General features: G+C 39.0%; 1 protein-coding gene across 2 annotated transcripts in view; it reads right to left on the bottom strand.

Moving 5' to 3' along the window:
- MCF2L (MCF.2 cell line derived transforming sequence like) overlaps window positions 1-14115 on the bottom strand; it is a 104367-nt gene that overhangs the window by 19065 nt on the left and 71187 nt on the right. For both annotated transcript variants that reach the window (XM_082304984.1, XM_082304985.1), the window contains exons 5-16: window positions 11284-11403; window positions 10727-10843; window positions 10068-10217; window positions 9256-9380; window positions 7331-7445; window positions 6206-6325; window positions 5146-5337; window positions 4737-4928; window positions 3858-4017; window positions 3639-3709; window positions 2489-2565; window positions 1362-1428 (exon numbers count right to left, since the gene is read on the bottom strand). In XM_082304984.1, the coding sequence (XP_082161110.1) occupies window positions 1362-1428; window positions 2489-2565; window positions 3639-3709; window positions 3858-4017; window positions 4737-4928; window positions 5146-5337; window positions 6206-6325; window positions 7331-7445; window positions 9256-9380; window positions 10068-10217; window positions 10727-10843; window positions 11284-11403 (1506 nt within the window). The remainder of the gene's footprint in view (window positions 1-1361; window positions 1429-2488; window positions 2566-3638; window positions 3710-3857; window positions 4018-4736; window positions 4929-5145; window positions 5338-6205; window positions 6326-7330; window positions 7446-9255; window positions 9381-10067; window positions 10218-10726; window positions 10844-11283; window positions 11404-14115) is intronic.

The following is a 14115-nucleotide window of genomic DNA, read 5'->3' as shown; positions in this document are numbered from 1 at the left end:
AAAGCTGGAAGATTGCCATTGAACCATACCCCAGCAAGGATTTGATCCAGAATTACTGTTGGCAGTCCCAGTCACCCAAGTTCAAGAGAGATGAATCCCAAACTGCAAGGAGGCACAGAGAAGTGTGCCTGGCGTGGTCAGTGTACTGGAGAGTCTATCACATTGGCAGAAAACCAAGACAGCTTGGCCTAGCAAGACAAGGGTTATACTATGCTCTATGCAAAACAAGAATGCCAGAGGAATAGAAAGATTCTGCAACAACCCTCCAGTAGCAGCAGTAAGGACCAAAAATGCTCCAACTATTAAAGTCTTGATTTTATGAACAGAACTGTACAGATAGCATTGCATACAAAAGCAGAGAATGAAGTGATCCTTAAGGTCCACTCCAGACCTACCTTACTTTATTACCACACATCAGATGTGACCATCCTACTGTCATCAACACTTCCTACCACTTGGACCAGACTCAGGACATAAATGCTATGGGAAGCTGAGCACAAATTAGGCAAAAGCAAGATCAGAGTTCAAAGCCCTCATACAGTACTCTTACTTGAAGGTATGTACTCAGAAATTATCACTCCCAGTCCGTAACTTAAGACAGCTCCTATTTAGGAGCTTAACATTGGCATGGACACCAAGAGGACCCACTTGGCTCAATTCCAATTCATCCTAATTAAAATAATTCAACCTCAGTTATCTGCAACTTCATCATTTCCTACAGTCAAATGGGACTACCACAAAATGACACATCCATGTCTGAAGACTTAACAAACTTGAGGAACAACACAGAATACTGCAGCGTATTTCTACAAGCCACTCAGCAGTACTGCAACTGTGCCTCCACAAGTTGTTTCCTTTACAATTTTGAATGAAGATATTATTATTACAAGGCACCCTGTTGTCATAGTTGTACCCAAGACATTTGGAAGATCACTTAAAGATATGCAAAGAGGGATGCAAGAAACAATTTTCTCCTCTGACACAAGATTCTCTCGATGCAGATTCACATTCCTGTGTGACACACAACCTTCCTGGAGTTGATGCAAGAGCCTGGAATGAACTTTTGCAGGAATTAATGATCATTACAAATCTCACTATGTTCCACCTAAATAGTTAGGCATATCTTATTTTCTGCCCAATTTGTGTTTCCCAATACAAAATCCTAGTTGCATGAATATTTCTAGAAAAAAATTGCACATTCCGGCCTCTGTGAAAATATGATGAGAGAGGAGAGATGTAATGATTATACTGCTTGATGGGACAAGCAGAGGTATTACAGTGACAAGGAAAGCATAAGAGCATCGACGAAATGGAAAAGAGAAATAGATTCACTAACAGCCGCAATGAAATTTAATCTTTACCTCAAGAACGCAGAGAAGTTCTTCCACATATGCTCGTTCAGTCTCAATAAGTTCATTAATTACATGCCTGTAGACAAAGAATGACAATTAAGGGAGGCCTATTCACTTATGCAAAGTAATGAGGCAACATTAACTTTGTGCTTCTATTTTACTTCAGACAACAAAAGAACAATTTCCAGGTAATGGAAAATGTGATGTTTCACGGATATTTCTGTCAATAGTTTACATATCCTTATTGAGAAGCACGTATTTTTAAAACATTTTAAAATTTTTGAAAATGTGTTTGAACAGGAAAAAAAGTCAAACCTAGCATTTTAAGTGCTGTAGTAACTGAATTGAAGCAGTGAAGCATTTTATCATTGTACATACAAAATCTGGTTATGCTGTGTTCACAAGTATTACAGGAGCTGGAGTTAGAGCTGCATAGCATTATCAAACACAGACTTAAAGTTACACTGGTCATTTTAAATCAGAGCCATTTAGGGCACACTTTAAATATCACAATGCTGCTTTAAGTTTAATTTCCCTAATGGTCAAACAAGCATGTTCCCCCCAATTCCCTACCCTTGTGATTTTGTACGATTTAACACGTGGTTCTAACAGTGAAAAGACAGTAGAAGTATCCAGTTTACAGGTAGAAATGCAAGCTCTGCTAAACACATCACAGGTGGTACTAAGTTGTTTTTTGAATCCACGTGATGCTGTTTAGTTTTTATATAAGAAAGTGATTTTTTGCAACATTTATCAAAACAGGGACTAAAATGAGCCAAATGAAAAGACAAAGTCTTCTGAAGCATGGAGACCAAAACCTCTGATAGATTTAAAGGAGGCTTATTACTCAAAACTATGTCACCTCTGAAATGAAAATATGCAGTTATCCTGCTATAGCATCACCTTGATGCAGCAAAACTAGCGTCTGGTACTATATAAACTATAAATAATGCTGCAGACGGACTGAAGTATCTTCTTCCTCTGTGTACAGAGCACAGCCAATGCATTTCAAAAAGCACTGAGGCTTAATTCAGTGAAGCATACTTGTCTTATCAAATCCTTAGCCAAACTCAGCCTTTGCTGGAACCAAATCAGAGGGAAAAAAAAGCATTTTTTGTTTATCAAAATATACTTACTGCCGTAAGACAGCTAGGTTTTCTTCATCATCCATTGTAGATCCTCCTCTGCTTTGATGGAGTTCAGTCATTTCACTCTAAAGAAGGAAAAAACCAAACAACAACAAAAAAATCATCAAGGCAGTGCAGATAGGGAAAACCACTTTAAAATACGGAGCTTTGCACTCAGATCTACTTCCATGTGTTTTCACAGGAAAGACTGTACTCCATTAAAAATGAAAGCAATTTGCAAGAATGCAGCAAAAAAAATCCAAGTCAACCTGAAGGTCTTGAAGCACACAAGAACATAGAGACACAGAGAGTTCTCCATGAAAGGCCAGCTTAGAAAAGACCGTGGTCCGAGGCCCCTTTCCAGGAAGGCAACATCAGAGCATCAGCATAATCTTGGAGGCAATACTGGCCTTAGTCTGTTTTCCAAGCTAAAAATGAAGTACTGTGCTAACTTTCTGGTAACTTCCTACCTTGACACAGAAATTCACTCTTAGAACTTCTACTGTAATGGCTGACCTAATTACGGCTTGCTGGGGAAAAAAAAAAAAAAAAAAAAAAAAAAAAAGAGAGGTTCTGCTTTCAGTCCCCCCTTGAACCAACCCTTGTCTCCAACTGTTGTCCCTGCTGGTCACGTGGTCCTGCCATCCTCCTTGCATTGTCTCTTGCTGAACGTTTGCTGAGTTGATTCAACTCTCTAACCCAGTGGGAAACTACTTGTTTCTGTTGCTGCCGTCAGGTTACTTTCCCTGCCGGAGGCGGGGCAGGAAGACCATCCCCACTTGGGAATGGCAACCCATTAGGTCAGGTGAAGCTGTCTTGGAGCCAATGACAACTACCTCTTCACTTGTGCCAGTTTTAAGAGTAGCCAATTACTACTGGCAAATAATAAATGTTTCCTGTTCATAGATTTTATATTTTGGTGCCCCTAACATTTTTCCTAATATAGGCAACTATTTACTTTACCTTCCCTCATACCTAGCCCAGTGACAAAGCAGCCTCTATTTAAAACACGACTGCTTCACCAGAGTTACTTCGATAGGGGCAATACCATCGCTTTTTCAGTGGAATTGCCTCATTCTTCTTTAAGTTCCTGAATATTCCATTGTATTATGACTTTCTTAAGCAGTATGTGCATGAAAAGCACAAAGAAAAAAATTACCTTTCCTCTTCTGTAGTTTACCCTCCGAAGCGCGCTGCTTTCTGAGTTGGATACATATTCTCTTTGAAGACCTAAGCACGTAAAGCAGAATCAAACAGCAGTTAGAACTTGAGCAGATCTGACACAGATGTTTGTGCAACCACAAATTACAGCTAAAAGTTTCTTTAGTTTCTCAGCATAGCGCAAAAAAATTAGTTAAAGGCTACTACAGTTACATACCTGGAGAGGTACAAGGAGATTTTACAAAGGCTTCAGGTCTTGGTGCAACTGGCTGAACAGGACGCGTCTGCTTAGCTGCCAGTTTCTTAAGACTTACTTGTCTCTTTTGAAACATTTCTTCCATACTTTCTTGCTTCTGGAAAACCTTTTGCACATGCTCCTACCGTTGCCACAGAAATAGTAAAAAAAAAAAAAAAAAAAAAAAAAAACCACCCTGTCAGAGACCTATCAACAAGCTACACTGCCATTTACAGCACATTGATTTGACATTGTGATTGCTTTTATACCATGTATAAAAATATTACCATACTCTTCGCTCCTAACAAGGCATAATTTACAGTCATTTAGCACACTTAAAAATTGGAACACCACTTCATAAAACATTTTGTGTGCTTGCCGTAGAGAAATGAATGGGGTTCAGGTTTCAATTTAAAAAAAATAAAAAAAAAAAAATAGGGAAAAGTTTTCTTGACAGTGTCTAATGGTTCTGTTACATGAAGAGATCAACCAAGAGGAAAAGGGACATATTCTCAAGTTCTAAAAAAAAAGCCGTTACAGAGCAGAAGTCATACAAATATCAAGGACAGGCACGTTTTTGCTATATAAAGAAGATATTTCAAATACTCCCTTGGGAGAATTTTTTTAAAAAGCAATCCTACTATCTGAAAAATTGAAGTAGTTATTAAAAGTCTCTGAAGCCCTTGATGCTTATCCAAAGATATGACAGGACTAGCGCCTCAGGTAGGTAAATGTGTTGGCTTTCCAGTTCCCAGGTATATCTCCTCGTACTGATTATTTAGCTTTATCAATGGCCATGCAAGAGAACAATTCTAAAATTAACAAATGGAAGCATAGATACACATAAACGTCTTCTCGTACCTTTAGGTCCTCATTGAGGATGTGTGCATACTCTCTGTAAATTTTATTCAACTCCTTGATTTTATTGCCTGCACCACTGTCCAGGAATTTCTCAATCTCCTGTAATGCCGATTCTGCACCATCCTGAGACTGACACTTATCTACTGGCTGTGAAGCCAGCAGATAAATTCCTTCATCGCACCACTTCATAGACTATAAACAGAGAAAAGAACAGGTTCAGAATGCACCGATGTCAGCATCAAACACTAAGTGGTCTGAAACATTTCATACCTCTACTTGTGACTTATTCAGGTATTTAAGGAGAAAACTTCCAGCACACGCAGATATTTTTACCTGCCGTTATGACAACTGGTTGACTGAGGTTTTAGCAAACAAGATGGGAAACAGAACCGTTCCATACAAAATTTACCTTTTCTAGTAAGCCATGCAGTTCTAGAGATTTGTTAAGAAGATTCCTCCTCCGTTCTGTCTCAGTAGTGAAGGCATCACAGAGATGATGAAGTTCACTGCATTTTGGAATAATGGAGTCCACAGCATAATGATTGCTTTGAATAAAAGCATCACCCTCTGAGGCTAGCATTCTGGCTTTTGCTATCGTTTCCTAAGAAAGCAAGCACTGATTTAGGTACGTCTTTCCTTGGATCAACATCAATGAAAAAAAATTAAAAATTATACCATTTGTTTTTACGCAGTAAAATACACGTTGATAAAGAATGCATCTTTAGTTAACAGCTGCCTTGCTTAATGAATCAAAGTGATTTCCTGTCTTCGCAGATGCCCAAGAACTTTTATGCCTCCTCCTTTATTACATCAGAGTACTCCAGAAACATTAATGAGTTTAATCATGTGCCTCCCTGTGAAGGAACCACTACTGTCTTTCTATGCCTTAGTTATTCAGCAGCATGTTTGTGTGCGTATGTAAGTAATTCTGAGTACAGCAGCAATCTGAACCCAAATTAAAAAATACCTAACTCTGGCACCTCAGCCTCAAGAGCAACGACCTCCCTTATAGAGCTATATATTTTATTGTGAAGCACAGATCATAATAAGGTTCCCTTTCTAGTTTGTTCAGAATGTATGTTCCTGTTGGTCATCTTTTAACGTATTGTACATTCAATACACAGCTTTCTCATTTCTGAGATTGAATGAAATAAATGGCTTTAATAGGAATGGGAGTGGCCCCTTGATCACTAAGTGCAGAACTTGGCTATGTAGACACTTCATGCAATTCTTCCACGAACTGTTCACACCGACTTTGTGACTGGTCACTCTGCTCTTTATTGAGGGAGTTTATTTATTGAGTTAAAGACTTTATTCCAAATTCCTTCTGCATATTACTTGAGACACTGGTTCTGCCCTGCCGTCAGCTTAAGCTGTGTGCTCATAAGATATACTCAATAACCAAATACTGTTCCCCTCCACACACATATTGTCATACTAGAAATTAAGGAGACTTGCAGAGTTCTTACACATGATTTTTCTTCAAAGTTGGCAAGATCTTTCAAAATGTGCTCCACATGCGAACAGCTGTTTCCCACATCTGTGAAAGCAGACAGTCTTTCGGACACAACATCCAAAGCTGCTTTGACCTGAAATGAGACACAGCTATGTATCAATGAAGATGATTCCACCTCTTTGAAGACCCATCAGTTAAATAGCTGATAGCCACTATTTCCAGACAGGTGACTCACATTATGGGGTTACTGGGGCACAGAGACAAATCACTTTTTTGTCAGCCTACCTTTACCCCCATTTCAAAATGGAAAAAAAGGAAAAAAAAGGAAAAAATGGAAAAAAATGGAAAAAAAGAAAAGGCGGTGAAGTAATTCTGTTTCCTGGTACTGAAAAAAAAATTGCAGGAAAACTACTGCTCAGGAAACATTTATGATCTTGCTTTCACCAGATGACAATAATACAAAGCGACACTAACATAAACTGCAGAACATGAGGGAGAGGTCCTCACCCTAACAATTGGTTGAAAGACAGACATACAGACAGACACACACACACATGTAAGAGGGTTTCTGAGCACTGCTCCCATGGAGACACAGGGGCCGTGCTCTGAGATCAGCTACACCAGCATAAAGTGCCTGTAGGTACAACCAAGCAGATGAGTTAAACTAACATGAGATCAGAAACTGGCTGTAAAAATTTTAGTTCAGCCTCCACCCAGCTTCTAACATTGTGGTTGCAACTTCCCACCCACAGCGTTGGAGACTGTTTTATAAAATTTCAGCCAGAAGGTTTAGGTAAATCTTAGTTCCATAAAAGGGCCTATTGGCAAGATGAAAGGTTTGCAGCCAGCATATTATGCTTCTGTGGTGGAGAACAGGTTTCAAAGGAGTTTTTGAATGCTTATACACTGCTGGGCCTGTGGAAAAAAATCATAAGACTGCAGAAGAAGCTATTATGTCTCTATAGGCAAGTATTCAAGGTAGTAAAGATAGCAGGATGTCAAGTAAGGACATGTACAAGAAAAAGGTTGGAGAAAGCTTTCAAGCATACACAAGAGCTGCAAAAACAAGAGGGGGAAGTATTTTCTTCTGAATGATTTTTATATTACCAAATATTGACTGCCACCAGGAAGTTCTCACCTCTCTAAAATTCTGTTCAAAATTCCGAAGGCGCAGACACTGCTCAAGTTTTTGCTGATGCTTAATCCAAAACTCATCAAAGGCAGTCTCCGTTTCATGTAATTGAGCCAGAAGCCTTCAAAAAAAAAAAAAAAAAAAAAAAAAAAGAAATATCGTAAGAATGATGGGTGCAACCTTCAAGGGACAATACAAACTTCCACAGTAAACAAAAAGCCTCCCCGAAGCAATATTTTCCAGAAAAAATAAACTCAATACAGGAAACTTTTTTGAGTATTGCACAGAATTGTTTCCTAGAATAACATTGATGTAAAACTGAAACCCAACACAAACATTAAGTTCTGAAAAACTGGCAAGTGATGATTTGAAGCTAGCTGCTGCACATACTCCTTCTCAGCTCTGGCCTGGGGAACATGGCAACTTGGGGCTAGCAAACATAAATAACACATGCAAATGTGTGTGGGCTAGGACCCAGAGGAACCCAAGCCTTGGGCGATAAGGAAAAAAAAAAAAAAAAAGGCAAAAATTCGTACTGCTGTGACCAGCCCACTGCCCTTACATTTCATTCCTTGGAGCAAGGCTCATAATAAACCTGAAGGTCATTGCTCCTCGTCTTCTGAGTAGAGTTACTACTTAAATATCACAGGGAAGTGCACAGCAATACTGTAATTAAAAGAATCTTCTTCAATTATGATTTCGGCCAATGCCTTAAGACTTTTACTTTTGAACTTATCTTCCAAAATTGCATTTGACAGTATGGTATCCTATGGACTTATCTTTACAGTGTGCTTTGCTGTACTTAGGCTACATCCAGGGAAGGCCACACATCAGAATTTTAATGAATTTTTGTCTTTAATAGCACAGAAATGAACCCTGAATTTACAAGTTAAAACTGATTAGAAAAAAGGCAGGAGGGGACACACACACAGCTTGTTCCAGCTTCCATCAGATATTGTATCAAGTGGGAATGTTTTTGGATAAATGAGCAACCCCCACCCCGACTGTCCTTCAGATAGCTGATAGCAACAATGACCAAAAAAAGTGACTTCTGCCAAGCTTTGTGGATTGGAATGGACAGTTACTTGGAAAGAAAAATCAGCCTGAGTGTAACAGAAACATGGAATGACAGACAAAAAAAGAATGCAGAATACTGCCTGGGGGAAATGAGCTATGCCTTCATAGCTTTGTGCAAGTTTACATCTGTGCTATGGTGATATAATGTCTCCGAAACTGGCAGTAATTTAAGGGGGGTGGGTGGGTGGGGAGCAAAGGAAAACAACATCTATTACTTATATGCCCAAAGGAAGCATATAGGAAGTTTGTGCATAGATACTTCAAGAGTGGCGTACTCCCTAGTAGCCCTTTAAAGGCTACTAATGACACTGATAAGGTATCAGCAATGTTAGAAGCTCCTTCCAACAGGTTTAAAGAAAAAGAAACCTTCCAGTTCAGTTCAAAAGGACTTAATGAAAGTGGACAAATCTACTGAAAAGAAGGGTTATATCACTTCTGTCTTCCCCTCCTGGTTTCCCCACAGCAGCGAAATTTCCTTGGATTGCACTTTAGTTTCTAAACAAATCATTGATATTCTTTATAATAAGGAAAACCTGCTCAACTATATAGTCTAAATCTGACAGAAAGGGGGGGGGGGGGGGGGACAGGGAAGAACAGCGTTACTTTGTCGGTACTGGAACTCAAACTGCATCCCCCGTTTCCTTACATCCAGGTGACCCGGTAAAGAACATCAGGGGATTACTTTGCTCAGGACAGATCTGACAACAGAGGAGTTCTTTCTGAAAGTGCCTTTTATATGTTCTCATTGTAACATTTGCTTACTTGCTAAGCATGCATATGGAACTAAGTAAAAGAGCTGGGGAGGGGTCAAAAAACCCAGAAAAGCAGCATGTTCAGTATTTTGCTCCTCTCACCTTTCTACCGTTGTTTGATTGTCTAGCTGATCTTGATTCAGTTTGTATTCAGGATTCTCAGTAACTGGTTTTGTAATACTTCCAAGGATATCGCCTCCCTGTTCTACTGCTAACCTGATATCCTCCTACAAAACAAAACAAAAAACCCACACGCTGTAGTTGCATGTTGCTGTTTTTTTTCAAGCAGACCTCATAAGGCACCAAACTGGAAAAAGGATTTTGTTTTATAGCAATAGAGCAAGCACAGTTTGATTAAAAGCACTGTTTGACAAATACAGACAGTAAATGCTACATGTCAGCTTTTTCTATGTTTACCATCTTAAGACCCCAGTGTAATTGAGTTGAATTTTCATGATAGATAGCCTTCTAGTGTCGTCTTAGGCTACAAATACCTTGAAAGTTTTAGATGTACAGTTTTGAAACCCCCAAATAGTTTTCATTTAAGCTGATTTGACAGAACTTTTGTCCATTCTTCAAAAGGTCATATATTTTCATATGCATGCAAACACAATCAAATTTCTTGTTGCAAACAAAATGACAAATTAAACACACCACTACTTACAAGGGAATTTCTGTTTCCACATACAAATCATTATGCATTTGTAGATTAGTAAACTTAGCCTCAGGAAATGTCATTTTTGAATGCAAAAGGGATTTTTAACATCAAACCAAGCAAAACAAGTTCAATAAGATTTCAATGTTTTGCATTATTATTGTCTATTAACATCCTCTAGATTTTTCTATTAACATTATTAGCTATAAATTAAAACGAAGTTTAACTAGAAGACAGCATCTTTACAAAAATTACATACCTTCATTTTGTCCTTCTTTTCTGTGTGTGTTGCAAGAAGGGAGCTGGTTGATTGCACATCATTTGGTAGTTCTGTTTCAGCCAGCTCAGTCCCAAAGGACTGAAGAATCTGAGCTGTTTGCTTAACCTTTTGGGCGAAACCTTCTATAGCCTTTTGGAATAAAAACCATTAATGATGTTTCATGCTCATCACATGCATACGTACAGACAGACACATAAAAACAAAATATAACTCTCAAAACAAACCCGAACAGATGAATTACAAGACTGAAAAATGGTCAAAGTATAATTTTGCAAGCAACAGATACCGTCACCATTAATTCCTTAATTGTATGTTTTTCCTAGGCTCGTATCAGGTGTTTCTTCCTCATGTTTTTATAATCTGGAGTTATTCTACAACTTGAGCTTTTTCTTTCTCGTAGGAAAAACAATAAACCTCAACACAATAATACACTGTCGTTCCTTTGCTCCAAGTGTTCAGAAAACCACTCCCAAATTATTACTCATATTTTTTTCTCTAAGATGACTAAGTACCATTGGGAACATCTTCTCACTCCGAGCAAGCCAACTTGCATCACTTGGAATCTGTTTTATAAATGACAGGGTATAAAACAGAAGGGTTCATTAAACTGAAAAGTTAAAACAAAAACTTAGACTTACAGTGCGACGGGACAGCCATCTGTTATGGCAGTAATCCAGGGTGCCACCAAGATCTTCTGTTAATTGTGTTTTATCAATGTAACCCTGCAGTTCTGACACTGAGCCCAGCATTATGATCTGCAGCAGCAATGAAAAAAAGTGAATGCAAACAGTAGCGAGAAGTCCCTTATTAAGGATTCTAAGCCCCATCCTTCAGCCTCTGATAGAGAAATTTCAGTTTAATACAGAAGCAAGCGATGAAACTATTTCCTTTGGGTACAGAATAAGCAAACATAATGGTTGTTTCAGTTGAAGATGATGTAAATTTAAATAACAGCAAACGAGCATGAGCACCACGCTCAACAGTGCATATTAAAATAAAGCTTATGAATTATACAACATAAATGACTCCATTGGGGTTTCGTATCTTGATAAATCATACATGGCTATTTTCTAAGAGGAACGTTTAATTCAAGATTCAAGAACTACCTTTAAGCATGGGCTTTTTTGTTGAGTTTGGGTTTTTTTGGTACTTTAACAGATCCCTGATAATAAAGTGAAAACAAAGGATTACTTACAGGTACTTTCATTTTAAACTCATCTTTGTTGAACTTGAAAGCAATGTCTGAGAGAGTTCGATGAAAAAATCCTGTTGGGCGCAGAACGAGGACTAGTTGCAGGTTTCCCGGGAAAGATGCCTGCAAAACAGGTTTAGTGTGTTAGTTTCTGTGTCTCAGCTCCAGAAAATATTTTTGAACAAGGAGAAGCCCGTGTTAAACCACAAATTAACCGTATCAAAGGTCTCCCGTAATAGGGTGACCAATTATAAACCCAGCAAGGCTTGCACAGAGAGCTTCGTTCAAAGAGACATTTACTCATCTTTGGGAACAGGAATATGTTCTCCTGGAATCGAATTTTTCGGGACTGGCTTGTACAGCTCTTCAGCTAAGATTACATCCTAGCCAAGGAGGCTCATGAACAAACAGCGGTGGCTTAGTACTTTCACAGGTACCTTATCTTCTCTTTAATAGAGGGTGCCAAGAGAAACCTCCATTATTGTCTGAACACCTAACACCACATTTCTAATTTGCGCATATGCTACCTTGCCAGTTGCCTACACAAACTATTGCCACTGAGACTGAAATTTCTCAGGCAGTAGCTTAGAAATAAGCCTTAATTTTGCAGACGAAAATAAAAATCAAACATAGTAATTCTCAGCTGTGGTTTTTCTCATCATCTTCCAACTAGTAGTCGGATGGATCTTTCCCAGTTCTGCAAGTGACAGAGGGAAAACAGAAGAGAGGAGAAGGAAAGCAAAGAAATAGCATTAAATCGCTAAAAATCAACCACTGCTGTGGCAGAGGTTTACATACTTGGCATTTAGCCATTCTTGAAATCTTGCAAGTCTTCTCCTCTATTCAGTATTTCCACTGCAGGGAGGCAGCGAAGCTCACTAAAGAAATTATCATTATAATGATTAAGTACGCAATTTTATTCATTATACTGCTGGAAATTATGTCACATTTCTAGCAAACTGAATTACAAAAAAAAGCCAACCAAAAAACAAACACTGACTAAATCTGTTAAGCTCTGTTTCCATGTCTGGTTGGAGAGTTGTTTAATACTTATTTTAAGGTTTCCAACCTTCCAGCACTGGAAATTACAAACTTTTAAAGAGAAAAGTGGTTAAAAACTTTTCTGGAAGACTTCATAGATTCATTGTGGTTCCCCAGATATTCAGTGTACAACTGAGATCTCCAATTGACCAAGGAACCTTAGACTTGAGCTTCACAATCTGTCTCCACTTCAGTGATGTCTGAATTTTCTAGAAAGCATGGTGGTTCAGTCCCAAAGGAGCCTGTCCAAGGGCTGGGAATGGAATCCAGGTAATTCTGAGTGCCCACACCAGCTCCCCATCCTTGCACTGTAAACAATCTTTCTATGTGTATCAAAAGTAGTACACCCTGTGGACTTAGTCACCCACAGGTATCAAACAGAGGAAAAACTTCTTACAGAAAATTCCTGACTGTATACAGAAGCAAAAATTAAGAAAAGATTACTTTAACCATTTTTTTCTGAATTATCCAACTGCAAATTTATTTAAGAAAATTATTTAACTCATACTAAGAAACATTGCAAGAATGGACAAAAGAATTTTTTAATTAAATCTCCTGAATAATCTTTTTAGAATAATAGCTATGTAGTTTATTCATTTAGACATGTCTCAATTTATTTTGTGCCTGTAACAGCAGTGTACACACACTGACCTGTTAATTTTCACCTTCAGCTTAGAAAACGTGAAATTTATTCAGTGGCAACATCAACATTTCAGACGAAAAAGCTCCAAAAAGAAATATTTTTTAGATAACACATTTTGAACAAAATAATGGGTCTTCAAGTGAGATATCCACCCCAGCAGATGAAATCCAGACATACTGTCTTTGGCAGGGCATGTTTGTTACCCATTTAGCCTTACCCAGAATACTGGGAAATGGCTATCCTGTTAGCTTCAAGTTGAGTAGATACATTAGAAACGCACAATGGCATGAAATGAAACAGCACGAAAGACACTGAACGGTAAAATTAAATTCTAAGTTATGTGTATGAGTAATAAATTTCTTCATTCTAACTTTAAATTCTCACTTTTACTCTTTGCGACTGTAGTCTACATTTTTACTCCCGCATTTTAGACAAAACATCCTGAAAGGGACCTGGGATCCTGGTGGAGAACAAGCTGAACATGAGTCAGCAGTGTGCCGCTGCACCAACCAAGGCAAATCGGATCCCAGGCTGCATCCACAGGGGCATGACTTGCAGAGATAGAGAGGCAATCATCCCACTCTACTCAGCACTTGTCCAGCTGCACCCGAGTACTGTGTCCTGTTCTGGTCCCCATGATTAAAGAAAGATGCAGACAGACTAGAGAAGGTCCAAAGGAGGGCCATGAAGATGATCAAAGGGCTGGAGAACCTGCCCTCTGAGGAAGGACTGAAGGAGTTAGGTCTCTTCTCCCTGGAGAAAAGAAGGCTCAGGGGGGACCTCACCACAGTATTCCAGCTGCCACTTAAAGGGTGGCTACAAAGAGGACAGAGGCTCTCTCTTCACAAGGAGCCACGTGGAGAAGACAAGGGGAAATGCGTTCAAGTTGCACTAGGAGTGGTTTCAGCTCAATATAAGAAAGAAATTATTTTACAGGGAGAACAATCATTCACTGGAACAACCTCCCCAGGGTCAGGGTTGAGTGCCCATCGCTGGAGGTTTTCAAGATGCGATTGGACAGGGTGCTAGATAATCTCATTGAGGCTCCCTTCCCCACGAAAGGCTGGGCCAGATGATCTTTCAAGATCCCAGCCCTCCTAGGGAGGTGACAGTCCCACTCTACACTGCACTGGTGCAGCCCCACCTCGAGT

This window comes from Platalea leucorodia, assembly GCF_965183815.1.
Source record: "Platalea leucorodia genome assembly, chromosome: 2".
NCBI classification, from domain to species: Eukaryota; Metazoa; Chordata; class Aves; order Pelecaniformes; family Threskiornithidae; genus Platalea; species Platalea leucorodia.
The sequence above is the reverse complement of the archived record's forward strand: the minus strand, read 5'-3'. Positions and strand labels throughout refer to the sequence as shown.